The 17,430-nt window shown below is 39.7% G+C and overlaps 1 protein-coding gene across 9 annotated transcripts in view; it reads right to left on the bottom strand.

Moving 5' to 3' along the window:
• The window catches only part of SAMD8 (sterile alpha motif domain containing 8), a 78,921-nt gene extending 64,391 nt beyond the window's left edge, over window positions 1-14,530 (bottom strand). For 4 of the 9 annotated variants that reach the window (XR_006960895.1, XR_006960896.1, XR_006960897.1 and 1 more), the window contains exon 1: window positions 14,331-14,530. Coding sequence is in view for 3 of the 9 variants with exons in the window: in XM_047073007.1 (XP_046928963.1) it covers window positions 14,331-14,504 (174 nt within the window). In the remaining 6 variants the exon portion in view is untranslated. Of the gene's footprint in view, window positions 1-2,951; window positions 2,994-9,526; window positions 9,706-10,581; window positions 10,617-14,330 lie in introns of those variants that run through there. The other 5 variants (XM_047073013.1, XM_047073012.1, XM_047073011.1 and 2 more) reach the window with 4 other exon arrangements.
• Window positions 14,531-17,430: the final 2,900 nt, after the last annotated feature.

Below are 17,430 nucleotides of genomic sequence, written 5' to 3'. Positions count from 1 at the left end.
TGTGCTCACACATGTGCACACTTTCTCTCTCTCTCAAAAATAAATAAACTTAAATAAATTTACCCACAATCTATATATTAAAAAAATTTTTTTTAATGTTTATTCATGTTTTTGATAGAGCATGAGTGGGGGAGGGGCAGAGAGAGAGGGAGACACAGAATCTGAAGCAGGCTCTAGGCTCTGAGCTGTCAGCACAGGGCTTGATGCAGGACTCGAACTCCCAGACCATGAGGTCATGACCTGAGTTGAAGTCGGACACTTAACTGAATGCGCTACCCAGGTGCCCCCACAATTTATATATTTCTGATAATTATAAGGAAAAAAGTCTTCAAAACATAGTAAGAAAGCTAAAAAAAAAAATCTATAATAAATATTAAGTCTATAAATCCCTGGTAGGATTTAAGAGCTTTATTTTCAACCTGTCCTTTAACTTAAAAGAAAAGTAGCATGATATGGTGAAGAGCAGTGAATTGGTTGTCAAAATTCTTGGAGCTCAATTTCAACAACATTAATTAACCTTTTAGGTGATTTAAAACAATCTAAACTTCTTGGCATCTCAATGCCTTATCTATAAAATGAGGAGGCAAAGAAAGAGCTAATAGAAGGAAACTAATATTTATGAACATCTATTATAGATCAGACACTGTCCAGGATGATTTCACATGTGATTTAATAATAATAATATTAATAGCAATAATTGTAATAATAATTCCTGCTTCATCTTTGCCTAGTTGCTTTGGGGACTCTGTCTGACTGGACCTGTTTTATGTTTTATTTTATTCATTATTTTTTTAAGATTTTATTTTAATTTTTATATTTATTTATTTTTAAGAGTATATATTATTTCTCCTCCTTTTTTATGTTTATTTATTTTTGAGAGAGAGAGAGACAGAGTGATATCAGGGAAGGGGCAGAGAGAGGGAGACACAGAATCCAAAGCAGGCTCCAGGCTCCGAGCTATCAGCACAGAGCCTGATGTAGGGCTTGAACCCACGGACTGTGAGATTATGACTTGAGCTGAGGTCAGTCATTCAACAGACTGGCCACCCAGGAGCCCCTAGGATTTTATTTTTAAGTAATCTCTACACCCAACGTAGGGCTTGAACTTAAAATCCCAAGGGGTGCCTGGGTGGCTCAACTGGTTAAGTGTCCAAATTCATTCAGATCACATCATGATCTGGCAGTTGGTGGGTTCAAGCCCCGCATCAAGCTGTGCTGATAATGTGGAGCCTGCTTGGGATTCTCTCTCTCAAAATAAAACTTAATAAAACCCCCAAAAACTGAAGATGTCAAATGAGACTAGCTAATCACTCTCAAGACCAAAATATCTTCAGAATAAAAAAATACATACTAGAAATAAGATCCAGATGATTTGGAGGTGATTTGTAATACAGCTTCTTCATTATAAAACTTTCAACTTTTGTTAAGAGACCCTTTTACAGATAGAAATAATACATTTTCCTCATTATTTGTTGGGAAATCTAGGCTAACTATTTAGGGACCAAAATCAGGTACATACACATATTAATAATACAAACAAATAGCTGGATTTCAAAAAATCTTTTCATTTCAGGCAACTATTAATTTCCCTTATTTTATAACCACCATGTCACCAGCCCAGTATCCCAATGAATAACTCTGTTCTTTCCCCCAGGGGAACTACAAACCTATCTTTGTGATAATCCCTTGTTTTTCTTTATAGTTTCAGTACCTAAGCATATATTCATAAACAATATAGTTTAGTTTTGCTTGTTTTTCTCTTTTATATGAATCGAATCACACTGTATGCATTCTTCAAGTATTATACAAAAGTAGATTGTAGCATTCACTTGTTTTAAAAAAATCTGAATGACAGTAATTTTGGAAAAAGTTTAGAGGACTGCTAAATTGATAAAAACAGACTCAAGATTCAAAGTAATATAGGAAATGTTAAATAGCCATTTTAATTTGTCCATGAAAACAAAATTAATGGTATATCACCTCAGAAGAATTAACTGCAAAATAGGGAAGCATATTCAACCAGAACCAAAAAAACTCAGTTATCATATTCTTCAAAGGAAGAAGACAAAAGTATGTACTGTTCCTTGATATGAACTCATAATCCTTTTTCAGTAAAAAGTCCCTGGAAGACTTGTTTCTTTGACTTTTGTATGATTAGTACAATGAAGTGAACAGGATTATCAGTTACCCAATCAACACCTACTGGAAGAGGAATACAGTGGGCAGGATGTGCAGGTACAAGATATTCCATCTCTGCAGAGTGTTGTTCTTTAAAAGAATGTATGTCCTAACTCACACACTCTTTGATTTCTGAACTGAGTTCAGTACATTTTTAGGAAGTAACAACAGGCAATAATTAGATTAGCTACCACCTTAAGACATTTATGAAGGGCCAGAAAGTGCTCTAAGTGTTTTACTTGTATGTTCATATAATTCTCACAACCACATAAAGTAGGCATTATCATCTTCCTCAGTTTACAGATGAGATAACTGAAACAGATGGGTTAAATAACTTGCCCAAGATAAACTTGTACTAGTAACTAGTACAGACAGGTTTCCAACCCAGGCAATCTCATTTCAAAGTCCATGTTCTTTCTCACTACACCACACCACCTCACATAAGCTGAGGGTTCTTGTACTTCTGTAGGGATTGAATCTCATAAACATTAAATATTTTCTAGTTATCAGCAGAGGAATTTATCAAAGGTTTTCAGTTACATTACATAAAGATTACATCAATGAGACTGCTTAATGATGGAAGCTTTTTGAATCACAAATTTGCACCGTACAGGCTCAAACATTTACTGTCTGCTATATCCAGATGTCAGGTAATAAGGCACTGGGGATATAGACAGTATTAAAATGCCCTCATGTTATGTTTGTTCACCTATTAAATATTTACTGTGCACATACTACGTGAAGAGTATCTCACTAGGCAATGTAGCACTTACCTAATAAATATGAAACAGATCCTGGCCTCAATGATTTTTAGTCTAGAAAGGGATATTAAAGAAAGTCATTATGAAAAAAAGGTAAAACAAATTACAGCTGCTATTTATATACATTAGCTCACTTAATCCTTAAAACAACACTAATAAAGTGGTTACTTATGAAACTTGTTTAAAAAATTAGGAAGTTAAGGGAAAGAGAGGTTATTTCCAGTTGGTGAGATCAGAAGAGTTCTTGGAAGTGACATCTGAGCTGAGCCTTTAAGGAAGGGTGAAGCTGTGAACAGAGACGGAAAAATAAAAGTACACTAACAAAGGGGCAGCTGAGTGGCTCAGTCGGTTAAGCGTCTGACTTCAGCTGAGGTCATGATCTCATGGTTCGTGGGTTCAAGCCCCGCGTTGGGCTCTGTGCTGACAGCTCAGAGCCTGGAGCCTGCTTCAGATTCTGTGTCTCCCTTTCTCTCTGCCCTTCCCTTGCTTGTGCTCTGTCTCTCTCAGTCTCTCAAAAATAAACGTTAAAAAAAAAAAAGTTAAAAAAAAGTACAGTAATAGAGGAAAATTGTATGAGCAAAGGTATGAAGACAGAAAACAATGGAGAACTATTAGTGTTCACAGGGCACAAAGGACTACTGGGATATTAAGCTGAAAATATAAATTGGGGCTAGATCATGGAAACCTTTGTCAAGTTAATGATATTCTTTTAAAAAATTATTTAATGTTTATTTACTTTTGAGAGAGAGAAAGAAAAAGAAAGAGAGAGGCAGAAAGAAAGGGGGACAGAGAATCTGAAGCGGGCTCCACGGACAGCAGAGAGTGTGGGGCTTGAACTCAACAAACCGTGAGATCATGACCTGAGCGAAAGTCAGAGGCTTTAACTGACTGAGCCACCCAGGTGCCCCACCAAGTTAAGGGTATTCTATAGACAATGGGGAACCACTAGAGATTTCTGAATAAGAGGATGACATAATAAGTGTGCTTTAAGGAGAATAGCTGTCAGAAAGTGTAAAACAGACTGTGAGGGATGAAGCTAGCATAAAAGTATTTAACAGACTAAATGAAGGAAATAGCTTCTAAAAATAGAGGCTTCACAGTTCATGGGTTTGAGCCCTGTGTCGGGCTCTGTGCTGACAGCTCTGAGCCTGGAGCCTGCTTCAGATTCTGTGTCTCACTCTCACTCTGCCCCTCCTCCACTCACACTGTGTGTCTCTCTCAGAAATAAATAAACATTAAAAAAATTGAAAGAAAATTTTAAAAATAGAGGCAAGAGATGAAGGAAATACGACAGCAGATGGAAAAATGGCGGTAACAGCATTCTTTCTGATAAATACTTTTTTTTTAAGTTTATTTTGAAAGAGACAGAGTGCAAGCGGGGAAAGGGCAAAGACAGAGAGAGAGAGAGAGAGAGAGAGAGAGAGAGAGAGAAGAGAAGAGAGAGAGAGAGAAAGAATTCCAAGCAAGCTCTGCACCAGCAGTGCAGAGTCAGACACAGGGCTCGAATCCACCACCTGAGCCAAAGTTGGACGCTTAACTAACTGAGCCACCCAGGCACCCCTCTGACAAGTACATTTTTATTTACTTATTTTTTAAATTTTTTTTTAACGTTTATTTATTTTTGAGACAGAGAGAGACACAGCACGAACGGGGGAGGGGCAGAGAGAGAGGGAGACACAGAATCGGAAGCGGGCTCCAGGCTCTGAGCCATCAGCCCAGAGCCCGACGCGGGGCTCGAACTCGTGGACCACGAGATCGTGACCTGAGCTGAAGTCGGACGCTTAACTGACTGAGCCACCCAAGCGCCCCTGACAAGTACATTTTTAAAAAGAGCATATGTGGACTTCTGCTTGTGGGAAGATGGAGTCGACATACTTTTCACTATTACTCCCTGGATGAACTCAAATCTAGAACATACAAAGAATTCCTAAAATTCAACAATAAGAAACTAAAAATCTAATTAAAATCGGTGAAAGACATGAACAGGCATGTCATCAAAAAAGATGTATGAATGGCAAAAAAGCACATGAAAAAATGTTCAACATCACCAGCTGCTAGGGAAATGCAAATTAAGACCATGATGAGGTATAAATTGTTACAATATGGAATGCTGTCAAGGATGCAGAGAAACTGGACCTCTCACACACTGCTGGGGGAAAGTAAAATTGTACAGCCATGCTGGATGATAGTTTGGCCAATTTCTTTAAAATCTGAGCATACGCTTACCATACAACCGAGCAACTGTACTTCTGGGCATTTATCCAAGAAAAATGAAAACTAAGGTTCACACAAAAACCTGTATACAAATATCCCCAGCTTTATTACTTTTAATAGCTGAAAGGTGTATAAAAACAAAATATCCCATAATATGTGAACAGTTTAACTGTGGTACATCTATACCATGGAATACTATTTAGCAATAAAAATTAATAAACTATGGATACATACAATAAGTAGATGGATCTCAAGGGCATTGTGCTATTTGGAAAAAATCCAATCTCAAATGGTCCTATACAGTATGATTCCCTCTGTAATATCCTCAAAATATCAAAATTATACAGGTGGAACACAGGAAAGAGTACGTATTGAGGGTGGAGGGTAACCCAAGGGAGATCCTTATAGTGATGGAATAATTCTATATTTAAAAAAAAATTTTTTTTTAACTTTTAAAATTTATTTATTTAAGTAATCGCTACTACACCCAATGTGGGGCTTGAACTCATGACCCAGATATTAAGAGTTGCATACTCTTCTGAGCCAGCCAGGTGCCCCTCTATATCTTAATCAGTGCAATGGTTATACAAATCTACTCATGCTAAAGTAACACACGACTACACACACCTTTTGAACCAATGTCAATTTCCTGGCCTTGATATTGTACTATAAATATGTAAGATATAACCAGTGAAAGGTATGTGGGGTCTCTCTGTACTATCTACACAACATACTTTGAATCTTTAATTATTTCAAAATAAAAGTTAAAAAAAAATTTAAAGGAGCAAAATGTCCTAAAAAATAGCAGATGCATCATATGCCTGTATCTTTAAATAAGTAAAATGTCAAACTATTAAGAGTTCTCCTCCAGTGGACTCCTTCACTATCTACATTAAACATTTCTAAAATTTCTAAATTTTATACAATAAGCATATAATAGTTGATAACCAAAGAGAAAAGACTCTTTAAAAAATTTTTTTTTCAACGTTTATTTATTTTGGGACAGAGAGAGACAGAGCATGAACGGGGGAGGGGCAGAGAGAGAGGGAGACACAGAATCGGAAACAGGCTCCAGGCTCTGAGCCATCAGCCCAGAGCCTGACGCGGGGCTCGAACTCACGGACCGCGAGATCGTGACCTGGCTGAAGTCGGACACTTAACCGACTGTGCCACCCAGGCGCCCCGAGAAAAGACTCTTTAAAGAAAATGAAAACAATATTATCTCTCCCTGTTTGAAGCATATCACACAAATAAGATATGAATAGAAAATTAAGAAAATCAATTAAACTCAATTATTAATCTACGTATGCATATATACACTAAATAAAAGAAACAGTGAGGCAACTAACAAGCCCAAGAGGTCCAAAAAAAATATCTAATTGCAGATCCAGCACCATCACCCATTACCAGTGTGACTTTGGAAAATGACTTAACCTTTGTACTTTAAGAGATCAAGAGATTAAGAACAGAACCTAATCAGAAATATTAAACATACAATGTTTTGTAAATCAGGATGACAGAATTCTTAAAATGGTAGAATTGGAAATGACTTGAATGGAAGATTTAGTACAATTCCTCAACTGACAGCTTAAGAAACAAAGGCTTGAGAGTTAAATAAATTTCAGAAAGCTATTCTGCAACAGAATTCAACAAATAACCCAGAATGCATAGCAGTTAAGAATGCTGGCTCTGGAATCAAACTGCCTAGATTCAAATCAGGGATTTACAACTCACAGCTATGTGACCCTGCATTAGTTACTTAACCTCCTTGGGCCTCATTATTTTTATCTGCAAAATGGAGAGAATACTAGCTCTTACTCCACAGGCTTATTAAGATTACATGGACTAAAACATGTAATGCTTTTGTAATAATGCTTGGCAAATACAAACTGCTCAGTAAATATAAGCTAATACTGCCATCCTAACTCCTCTTTCTGCCAGTATTGCGCTAGGCCTGAAATTAAATCATTAGGATAGTCACCTATCAACTAATAGTTAAACCCACTCTTTTTTTTTTTTTTTTAATGTATATTTATTTATTTTGAGAGAGAGAGAGCAAGCGAGCAGGGGAAAGGCAGGGAGAGAGAGTATCCAAACCAGACTCCATGCTCAGTGCAGAGCTCAGCTTGACATGAGACTGGATCTCACAAACTGTGAGATGGTGACCTGAGCTGAAATCAAGAATCAGACATTTAACCGACTGAGCCACCCAGGTACCCCCAAACCCACTCTTAACTCAACCTTTGGGTTAATATGAAATAATTATGAATATTTGAAAACAGCTGTAAAATCTTATTAAGGTTTTGCTCAAGATGGAATTACCTTTCAGGGAAACAATAATGTAATCAAAGAACAAACTGAAAAGTAAAATAACAATAGTGATTCCAATTAATCGGTGTAGACTTCAACTCAACCTGAGTTTCTCATATAAAGACTTCCTTAATATCAAGTTTAACTAAATAAAAATATTTCAACAGGAGCATATGAATATTTTAAAAAATATGTTATAGGTTGATAATTGATTATTGTTGACATCTAAAAGTACTTCTAGGGGTGCCTGGTTGGTTGGTGGAGCATGAGAATCTTCATCCCAGGAATGTAGGTTCAAGTCCCATGCTGGCTGTAGAGGTTACTTAAAAATAAAATCTTAAAAAAAAAAAAAAAAAGTACTTCTATACCTTAACAATTAACTTGGGAAATTTTGCTAAAGTGACAGGCACAGGGCGCCTGGGTGGCTCAGTTGGTTAAGCTTCTGACACTTGATGTCGGCTCAGGTCATGATCTTAAAGTTTGTGAGACTGAGCCCCAAGTCAGGCTCTCTGCTGTCGGCATGGAGAATCCCTGAGAATCTCCTACTTGGGATTCTCTCTCTCCTTTTCTCTCTCTAAAAAAATAAATAAACTTAAAAAAAAAAAGTGAGAGGTACCAATAACTGGAAATAGACAAACCATCCTGGTGGTCTTAATTATACAAACACATAAGAGACCAAAATGACTTTCAAGTTATCATTATGCAATCTTTAGAATACAAAGGATATATGAACAAAATGAAAACTTTACTTTTTTTTTTTTTAAGTGGGCTTCGTGCCCAGCACAGAACCCAATGCAGGGCTCAAACTCACGACCCTAATGTCAAGACCTAAGCTGAGACCAAGAGTCTGATGCTTAACTGACTGAGCTACCCAGGTGCCCCAAAAACTTTACTTTCTGTGTGTTTTCAGAACCAATGTTGAGGTTCATATGATGATAGTAATTTAAATATGCTGGATTTTTCTTGTAGTTTCACTCGATCATGTGTAATCTAAAATACTAGGGTATAACCTGAAGTAATTGTCTTATTTAAAAACCATATATTGTCTTCAAAAACCATACATTCGAATGCCTCTAAAGGAATTTAGAACTGATTAAACTTGATTCATGAACACAAAATGTGCTGTTTTTGAAAGTTATTACTGATTTGGCATACAATAAAATTTTTTTAAATTATAATTTCCAAGTGACCATATCCCAAGACAAAAAAGAGGGGGAAGAAGGGTGACTGGGTGGCTCAGTTGGTTAAACGTTGGACTTCATCAGCTCAGGTCATCAATCTCCCAGTTCGTGCGTTTGAGCCCTGTGTCAGGCTCTGTGCTGACAGCATGGAATCTGAAGCTTGCTTCGGTTTTTGTGTCTCCCTCTCTCTGCCCACGCTCCTCCCCAGCTTGTGCATGCTCTCTCTCAAAAATAAACAAATCATTAAAAAATTGTTTTACAAAAGAGGGGAAGAGATTTTTAAAAATTATATAGTAAATATATTCTCCTTAAAACAATTAAACATTATAGTTGAACTCAAGCTAAAATAACATTAAATCCAATTTTACCTAATAAAGCTTACTTATTATACATTTAATACAGACAAATTCTATCAGTTTGCAGATCCATAAGCCAGAGCGTAAGAAGACTAAACTATAATGTAGAAGAACGAAGTTTACTTTGGGCATTTAGCTCCGCAGTTTGTAGTATTTAGAACTATGCAGCTTTTTTTCTAATCCCATTTTTATTTTTTAATCCTATTTTTAAATCTTTTCATCAAATTTTCTTTCTTTTTCTAAATGTTTGTTTATTTATTGTTTAGAAAGAGCATGAGTGGAGGAGGGGCAGAGAGAGAGGGGGACAAAGGATCTGAAGCAGGCTTTGTGCTGACAGCAGAGAGCCCCATGTGGGGCTCAAACTCACAGTGAGATCATGCTTGAGATCAAGAATCGGATACTTAACCGCCTGAGCCATCCAGATGCCCCGTTTACCTTCTTAAGCACAGAGCATTGTTTCCAAAACATCTATGAAATCTGGTATAATTTCAAAAGTTACAAAGACCCTGAACCAATTTCTACCAACCATTTTTGAAACTCCAGCAGTGATTCTTTACTATTTTGTTATGTCCTACTTCTGAGCAGTAGAGTTTGATGCAGCACATTTGAAGAAATTAAATTGCCTTCTTAGTTACATCATCATTCTTTTGGCTGCACTTCAGTTCAGGGACGTTTTTTGCTGTCCAGATCATGCAATCTCATATGCTATTAAAAAAAAAAAAATTGTCATGTACACCAAAGAACCCACACTTTTTCTGGCTCCAACTTGCCTTTAAACTAAGACTCCCGGGGCACCTGGGTGGCGCAGTCGGTTAAGCGTCCGACTTCAGCCAGGTCACGATCTCGCGGTCCGTGAGTTCGAGCCCCGCGTCGGGCTCTGGGCTGATGGCTCAGAGCCTGGAGCCTGCTTCCGACTCTGTGTCTCCCTCTCTCTCTGCCCCTCCCCCGTTCATGCTCTGTCTCTCTCTGTCCCAAAAATAAATAAACGTTGAAAAAAAAAAAATTAAAAAAAAAAATAATAAACTAAGACTCCCACTGGCAGGATGCATCTAATTCTATACCACATCCAGAACCATCACAGCTCAATGAGTAAGAATCTAATTAGACAATATTGCTCAGTTTAAACCCTCAGTTGCAGTAAAATGTTTTACACAATGATGATAATTTAGTAGTAAATTTGATGAGGGGTTCTTGATCTGGCTACATGCCAGTACAAAGAAATATACCAGCAAAGAAGTATATAAATTCTAATTCTTATTCTAATCACTAAAATGATATTTGGAAAGACTAGTAGTTTGATATATTGATTGGTAAAATCTTTATTTCTAAATATGCTACACCTCCAAATCAAATCAACATGATGGAAAATGAGAAACTGGCTCAAGATTTCAAAACCCATCACAATATTGTGAAAATATACTGAATTTGGACTCAAAATTTAATGTGTAGTTTTGGCAATCTTTGACTTTCATGACAATATTACATTGATAAAACTGACATTGATTTAATTTAGTCTCGAAGTTCCAAAGTAAAACCAATTTGCAGACATTTTCAATAACTCAGTGATACGGCGTAACTTACAAGATTTGAAATTAGCAGAATTCGTGGTTCTCACCTCCTACTAGATAGAATGTCTTACCTGTCAAGAATTTTAAGAGAACAAAGGATCAAGATATTAGATACTACCTCTCTTGTCCACTGCGACAATTACTCACCTAAGCCCACAATAAAAATTTAAGACAAATATAAATATAGGTCACTGACTCCACAACACTCTTTTGAGGTACACATGATAAAAACTATTTTATGGTGAAAGACTGTGATGAAACTATTGTAACCAAGTTTTCCTAGTTTCTACATTCCTAAGCAAGAGCAAAGATAAACTCATATTATGTTACATTCTGTACTGAAGTGATTTTATTATCAGGAAGACCCAATGTGTAGGGAAGTAACAGAACACTTCAATATGGAGACATGAAGTCTAGACTCAACTAGAAGGTTAAGCTTAAGATCCAGTGATGACAGTGCTGTGTATATGCACTGTCATATGGGGGGGGGGGGAGGGGAAAGCCGAGGAATATTCACACAAGTCTGTCACAAATTCATATCCAATACTCATGTGACAAATTACCAACCAGTGACAGAGGCAGCATGTAAACACTGAATTGTTCTCCAAGCGTGCCTGGTCCATGCTCTCCAATTTTTGTTAACGTCTGGATTTCTCAACGGTAAGAGGACAGTAAAACCTAAAGTAAGAATTACTGTCATGATTAATGGCTGTGTTAGATTCACACTACGTAACACCATATATTACATCAGGCCAGAAGGTAAGAATTTTCAAAGAATATCCACTTAATATGGTCATTCTTATAAGACAAAATAATAATATTCATTAGAACATCTGTGATTCAACAATTTCTCAAAAACAGTGTTTAAATTTCAATTCTCAGAAAAGCCATGAAAATGTTTCCAAATCAACTATGGCAAAGTTTTGAAAACGCATTGAGGATTTAGTGGTTAGCAAAATACATTTTTACAAGTAGTTGTGCAATGTGAGAGTTTTTACAGAATGCAGAGAGTACTACTGAAATCAAAACTGATTTATCTGTGATAAACAAATAAATAGTAAAAATAAAATAAGTTTTAAAAAATAAACAAAAATGGATTTATCTAAGTATATCTGCAAGTTCTGCCACTGTGGTCATGATGGCTTCTTCTTGTTTTAGGGAAAATGCTCTACCACAAAACTGATTTTCTTTACAACTAAGGGACAGTGAGAACTGTCAAAGGTAAACAAAAGTAACCATTAGGCATTTAATATGTTAATTATACAACTCCAGGGGTGCCTGGGTGGCTCAGGCAGTTAGTCTGACTTTGGCAGGGGTCCTGATCTCGCAGTTTGTGAGTTGGAGCCCCACATCCGGCTCTGTGCTGACAGTTCAGAGCCTGGAGCCTACTTTGGATTCTTTGTTTCCCCTCCCTCTCTGCCCCTCCCCCCCAAAGATAAACAAACATTAAAAATTATACAATTCCATTTAATAGTTTCTTTAACATTATAGTAATATTAAGATGTAACCTTAATAGAGAGTTCTATTTCAGTTCCATTCAGTAAATTTTTAAATGCCAAGACTTTTATTTAGAGCTAAGTATAAAGGCAAGGTCTTTAGAGAAATCCGTCTGGTGAGGGTAAACAGAGATATAAGCAATAGTAATACTCCGTAACTTCCAACTAAATATCTTTTGTATTAAGTTAAAAGGGAGTTAATCTTTTGACAACAGTTAAAGCAAAGAATTCATCTCTCCTTTGAAGAAATAATTACTAGTCCACTAAGCATTTGAAGATGACAGTCTATATACATAAGCTAATTGAAAAGTTTTTGCAATAAAGTACATTTTCACTGCATGAAGATTAAATAGTAGATACCTGTTTAGAGAAGAAACACTTGATCAAAAGTTTGTTTTGAAATGGCCAACAAATGTGCAAAACATACAGTCAAATAAAAAGTTGCAAAAGTAAAACAACATATGAAACATAGCTGAAGTCAAAGACTTCTTGAAGCCATGTTATAATTTAACAATTACAAAAGGAAATTAACTTACTTATACTAAAGTGAACATAAGTATTGCAATCATTATTTTTCTGGCACAATTATTGTTTTGGTACTGTCTTCTATAAAAAGCATTTGTGTACCCACCTATCCCAGTTCTGTTTACTGACAACTACAAGCATCCTCTATTTCTTATTCTTCTAGATTACTCTCCTAAAAATATTATTTATACAATATATACAAAATTGCATTAATACTGGTCCTGCAAATGTATCAAAAGAACTTCTCCGATTTTCAAGAGGTGACTCCAATCCTGGAGTTAGGGGTGAGAGAAAGAGCTGGTACTCCTGGGCTGCAGTGATTTCACGTAGACAGCTGGCCCTTGAACAACATGGGTTTGAATTGCACAGGTCCACTTATATGCACACTTGTTTCCCGATAAATACGGTACTGTAAATGTATTTATTTTCTCTTCCTTATGATTTTAACATTTTCTTTTCTCTAGCTTACTTTACTATAAGGATACAGTATATAACACACATAACATACAAAATGTGTTAATCGTTTATGTTATCAGTAAGGCTCCTGGTCAACAGGCTATTAGCTAAGTTTTTGTAGAGTCAAGAATTATAGGGGATTATGACTGCATGCTTCCAACCTCCTGGTGTGCAAGGGTGAACTGCAGTTTTATAACCCTTTTAACCTGCATTGATCATATTTTTACCCTGTGGTCAGAATAATGTGTCAACTCAAATTGTCAAAGCGGAACCAGTCAATACTGAGTCTCTGTAAAACCTAAGCGTCCAAATTCTTGTTTTGAGGTGTTTTTTTTTTTTTTAATTTAATGGTAACGTATTAAGTCTCTTCTTTTTTAAAGATCTAAACTTGTCTGGTATTTAAAGTAAACTTGAAGAAAAAATACAAAGACAAAAACACGCTATTACTGTTAGTAAAAAACCCAAAATGATACCTTTATGTTCAGAATCACCCCCTTCACTATCTTTTCCAAACATCACTTCCTTTTTACTACTTCCCCCCAGTCTTTACGGCAAATCAATGTTCAACACCGCCCCAGATGATTAAAACGATCCCCTATTCACAAATGAGAAAGCCCCATTATCTAAGCACATTACCCTAGTGATCTTCGACGTTTTCAAAGACACCTGTGAAAATGCCAAAGCCCTAAATTAGATCCCCCAGGGCTCTTTTTCTTTCTTGACCCCGTTTCTCTTTTTAAGGCCCTTTAGGTCAGACGACTTCCTAGCGGACAGCCCCTCCCTTTTCCAATCAAACCTAAATCCTTCCCCTAATTATCACCCCCCACCCCCCCCACCCCCGACTCTGGTCAGCTACCTCATCATTCACACCCGGGTTCCGTCGCTCGCCAGGCAGCAACACTGACCGTGTTCCTGGCTCCTACGGTGCCTCGCCCCCACTGCCAAATCCTGGAGCATCTCTTTCTCCAGTCCCGCATTCACGCGGGACCCCTTCGATCTGCTTCCCTCTCTATTCGGCTCTCAAAACCTTCCAAGCCCTTGTCTCTTCAAAGCCATCTCTCCCTCAGTCTCCCACTCTCCCACCTCACCTCAGGCTCTCGGCTCAACAGCCTCCATTTCCCACAGATTCCATTCTAGAGCCGACTCTCCAGGCTCCCTCAACCGTCTCCTGTGGCCCCTCCAGACCCCAGTCCTTGGGAGCCCCGGCTCCGCCCCTGACTCCCAACTCACCCTCGGCTGCAGGCGACCCCAAACCCCCCTCTCGTCAGGCTCAGCTGCCGCTCACCTCTGCGGTCCGGGTCGGGCTCCCCCGACCCAACTCCGAGTCGGCGTCCGAGCCGCTGTCGGAATCCCGGGCCCTCCGGGCCTCGCCGGAGTGAAGCTCCTCGAGCGGCGGGGGCGGAGCCCGGGGAGGAGAGCCCGAGTGGAGACGAGGGCGGTGGCGGCTGCGCGCAGGCATCGCTACGGCCTGTCTCTGCCGCGCCGGGAGCCACTTGAATCCGAACCGGAACTGCTTCGGGAGGAGGGGCCGTACCGGAGGGAGGCGGAGCCTACGGGCGGGGGTGGGGCCCAAACCGGAAGGTTCGCGGGACTCAAGCTGGGCTGGGGGAAGGAAAACCGCAGCAAGGAAGTCTGAGAGCGCATGCGTCAGGCCCAACGCCAAAGGGGGAGAAAATAAAGGGCTGGTGAAGTTGGGGTGGGGCCTATGGGATTAGTAAGTGGGGTTTGGGAACAAGAAATTACCTAATTCCTTTGGAGGGAGCCAGCTCCTCTGCAAGAGCCAATATCCAGGGATCATTGTTACCATTTATTGCCTTTACTTTCTGACAGCGTTTATGCCAAATGTTATATAAATATCTCACTTAATCCTTGTGCCAACTCTCAGGGTGTTATAACACAGAACTGCCAAGAAACCTACCTGAGGTACTGCAGTTAATACATGCCGAAGCCAGTATTCTTAAATCTAACAAGATTCTGTACTCTTCTTATTCCATTACCCGAAAGTACCTAACCTGGCCTAGAATTGGCAGAAACCAACTCCAAAGCCACCTGTGACCTGAGCTCCAAACCCTCCTTGATCTTGCTTCCCCATCAAGTGCAGGGCAGACTTCGGAGGCTCTGATGGGATGGAGACAGGTTGGGGGGGGGAGGGGACAAGAGTGCCTACTGCTCCGGTGGGATGCCCTGCTGTAGCCTTTACCCTCAGGCTGGATTCAAGGCCAGAGGCAGTTGGGAGCCTTCCCACTGATGAGGAAGCATAAGGCAAGCTGAGGGCAAAGCACAAGCTAACAACACCCCCCACCCCCACCCCCGTGGGATATATGTGACATTCCTCAGGCACTTTCAGGCTGTCTGAGAACAAAATAAAGGACAGTAAACAAATGGTCAAGGGGCACCTAGGTGGCTCAGTCACTTGAGTTTCTGACTTCAACTCAGGTCATGATCTCATGGTTCGTAGGTTTGAGCCCCACCACGGGCTCTCTGCTGACAGCTCAGAGCCTGGAGCCTGCTTCTGATTGTGTGTCTCCCTCTCTTTCTGCCCCTCCCCCACTTACTCTCTGTTTCTCTCTCTCAAAAATAAATAAACATTAAAAAAAAAAAAAGAAAACAGGGGCGCCTGGGTGGCGCAGTCGGTTAAGCGTCCGACTTCAGCCAGGTCACGATCTCGCGGTCCGGGAGTTCGAGCCCCGCGTCGGGCTCTGGGCTGATGGCTCAGAGCCTGGAGCCTGTTTCCGATTCTGTGTCTCCCTCTCTCTCTGCCCCTCCCCCGTTCATGCTCTGTCTCTCTCTGTCCCAAAAATAAATAAACGTTGAAAAAAAAAAAAAAAAAGAAAACAAATGGTTAAACTGAGACTCTCCATCATTTTACAAATTACAAGAAAAAGGCAATCTTATCAATAGTTTTATCTCCAGGAACTCCCTACTGTCTTAAAGATAATGCTTTGCTAGAGGGAAAAACAACTTTAGTTTGACAATAGCTAGGCCTTCAGTAATCTGTGAGTCTTAGCTATGGAAATCTCTTTAAGAAACTTCCTCTGGACTTTACCTCCCCCAACTCCATTGTATATAACCAGTCACTCTTCATAGCTCTTTCTGCCCAGGGTCCTGTCCCCAGGCTTTAATAAAATCACCTTTTTGCACCAAAGATGTCTTCAAGGATTCTTTCTTGGCCGTCAGCTCTAAACTCCCACCACCTCAAAACCCCATCACCACAGCAAATCATATTCCTCCCAACCCATCAGAGCCTTCACGAACTCACCTGAGAGCGGGCAAGTCCTCTTACCTCTTTTGCCCATAACTGCCTCTGACAGGAGGGCAGATATAGAGCTTTCTTAGTTTCTGTTGTGGGGACAAACGCCCTTGTAAGCAGGGGAATCTCCCTCCCATCCCCAAAATGTTTCTAATTTTTTTTTAATGTTTATTTATTTTTGACAGAGAGACAGAGTATGAGCAGGGGAGGGCAGAGAGAGAGGGAGACACGGAATCTGAAGCAGGCTCCAGGCTCTGAGATGTCAGCACAGAGCCTGACGCAGGGCTCGAACTCACAGACCACGAGATCGCGCCCTGAGCCGGAGTCGGACGCTCAACCGACTGAGCCACCCAGGTGCCCCCAAAATGTTTCTGATGACAGTCCTTTTGGCTCTTCAGAAGTCTAGGGCAACATTCACTTCCCTTCTCCCCACTTTGATATACACAGCCCATTTCAGCTTTCTCTTTTGAGAAAGCCATCTTCAGTACAGAACCATTGTTCAAACCTTCCCCCACAAACCCCATGGCATCCTTGAGATGAAGTCCTCCTTGCCTCCTCTCCACATTTCTATGACTCCACAACCCTCGAAACTTTCCCTGGGCTGCATAATCCAGAGGCTCACTCAGCAGCCATATGGTTCCCACCCAATTGGTAGCCCACCCAGACCTGCGGAGCTTTTTTTATGACTCATCCTTGGAATCAATCACCCCTCTCCACCCTGGATCTCTATTTTAACTCAGTCCTCAGAACTAAATAGCCTTCCTCAGGGCCCAAAGCCTCTTAGTTCAACAAATGTTAGGCATTACGATGTGTTAGATACAGAATATCCTTTGTTTCATTTAATCCTCACAATTCTTTGAAGTAATTGCAATTATCCTTACTTTACAGATGAAGAAACCCAGGTGGAGAAGTAAAATAACTTGCAGAGATATGATGGATTCTATGTTGTCATGGAGTTTCGGGTTAGGGGAGTAACTTGGGGGGAAAAATGTCCTGTTCTCTCTGGAGGCCCCACGACTTGCTGAGTCACTTGCTTCTGTCCCACCTGTCCCTGCCAATCTCCAGGAAGGAGAAATGACACTGGAGAGGCAGAAGAGGAGTGACCGCGGAGACAGAGGGCTGGGTGGGCTGGCCC

This window comes from Lynx rufus, unplaced genomic scaffold, assembly GCF_022079265.1.
Source record: "Lynx rufus isolate CCGP_SWC_20201006 ecotype Redwood Valley unplaced genomic scaffold, mLynRuf1.p SCAF_11, whole genome shotgun sequence".
In the NCBI taxonomy this organism is placed as follows: domain Eukaryota; kingdom Metazoa; phylum Chordata; class Mammalia; order Carnivora; family Felidae; genus Lynx; species Lynx rufus.
The sequence above is the reverse complement of the archived record's forward strand: the minus strand, read 5'-3'. Positions and strand labels throughout refer to the sequence as shown.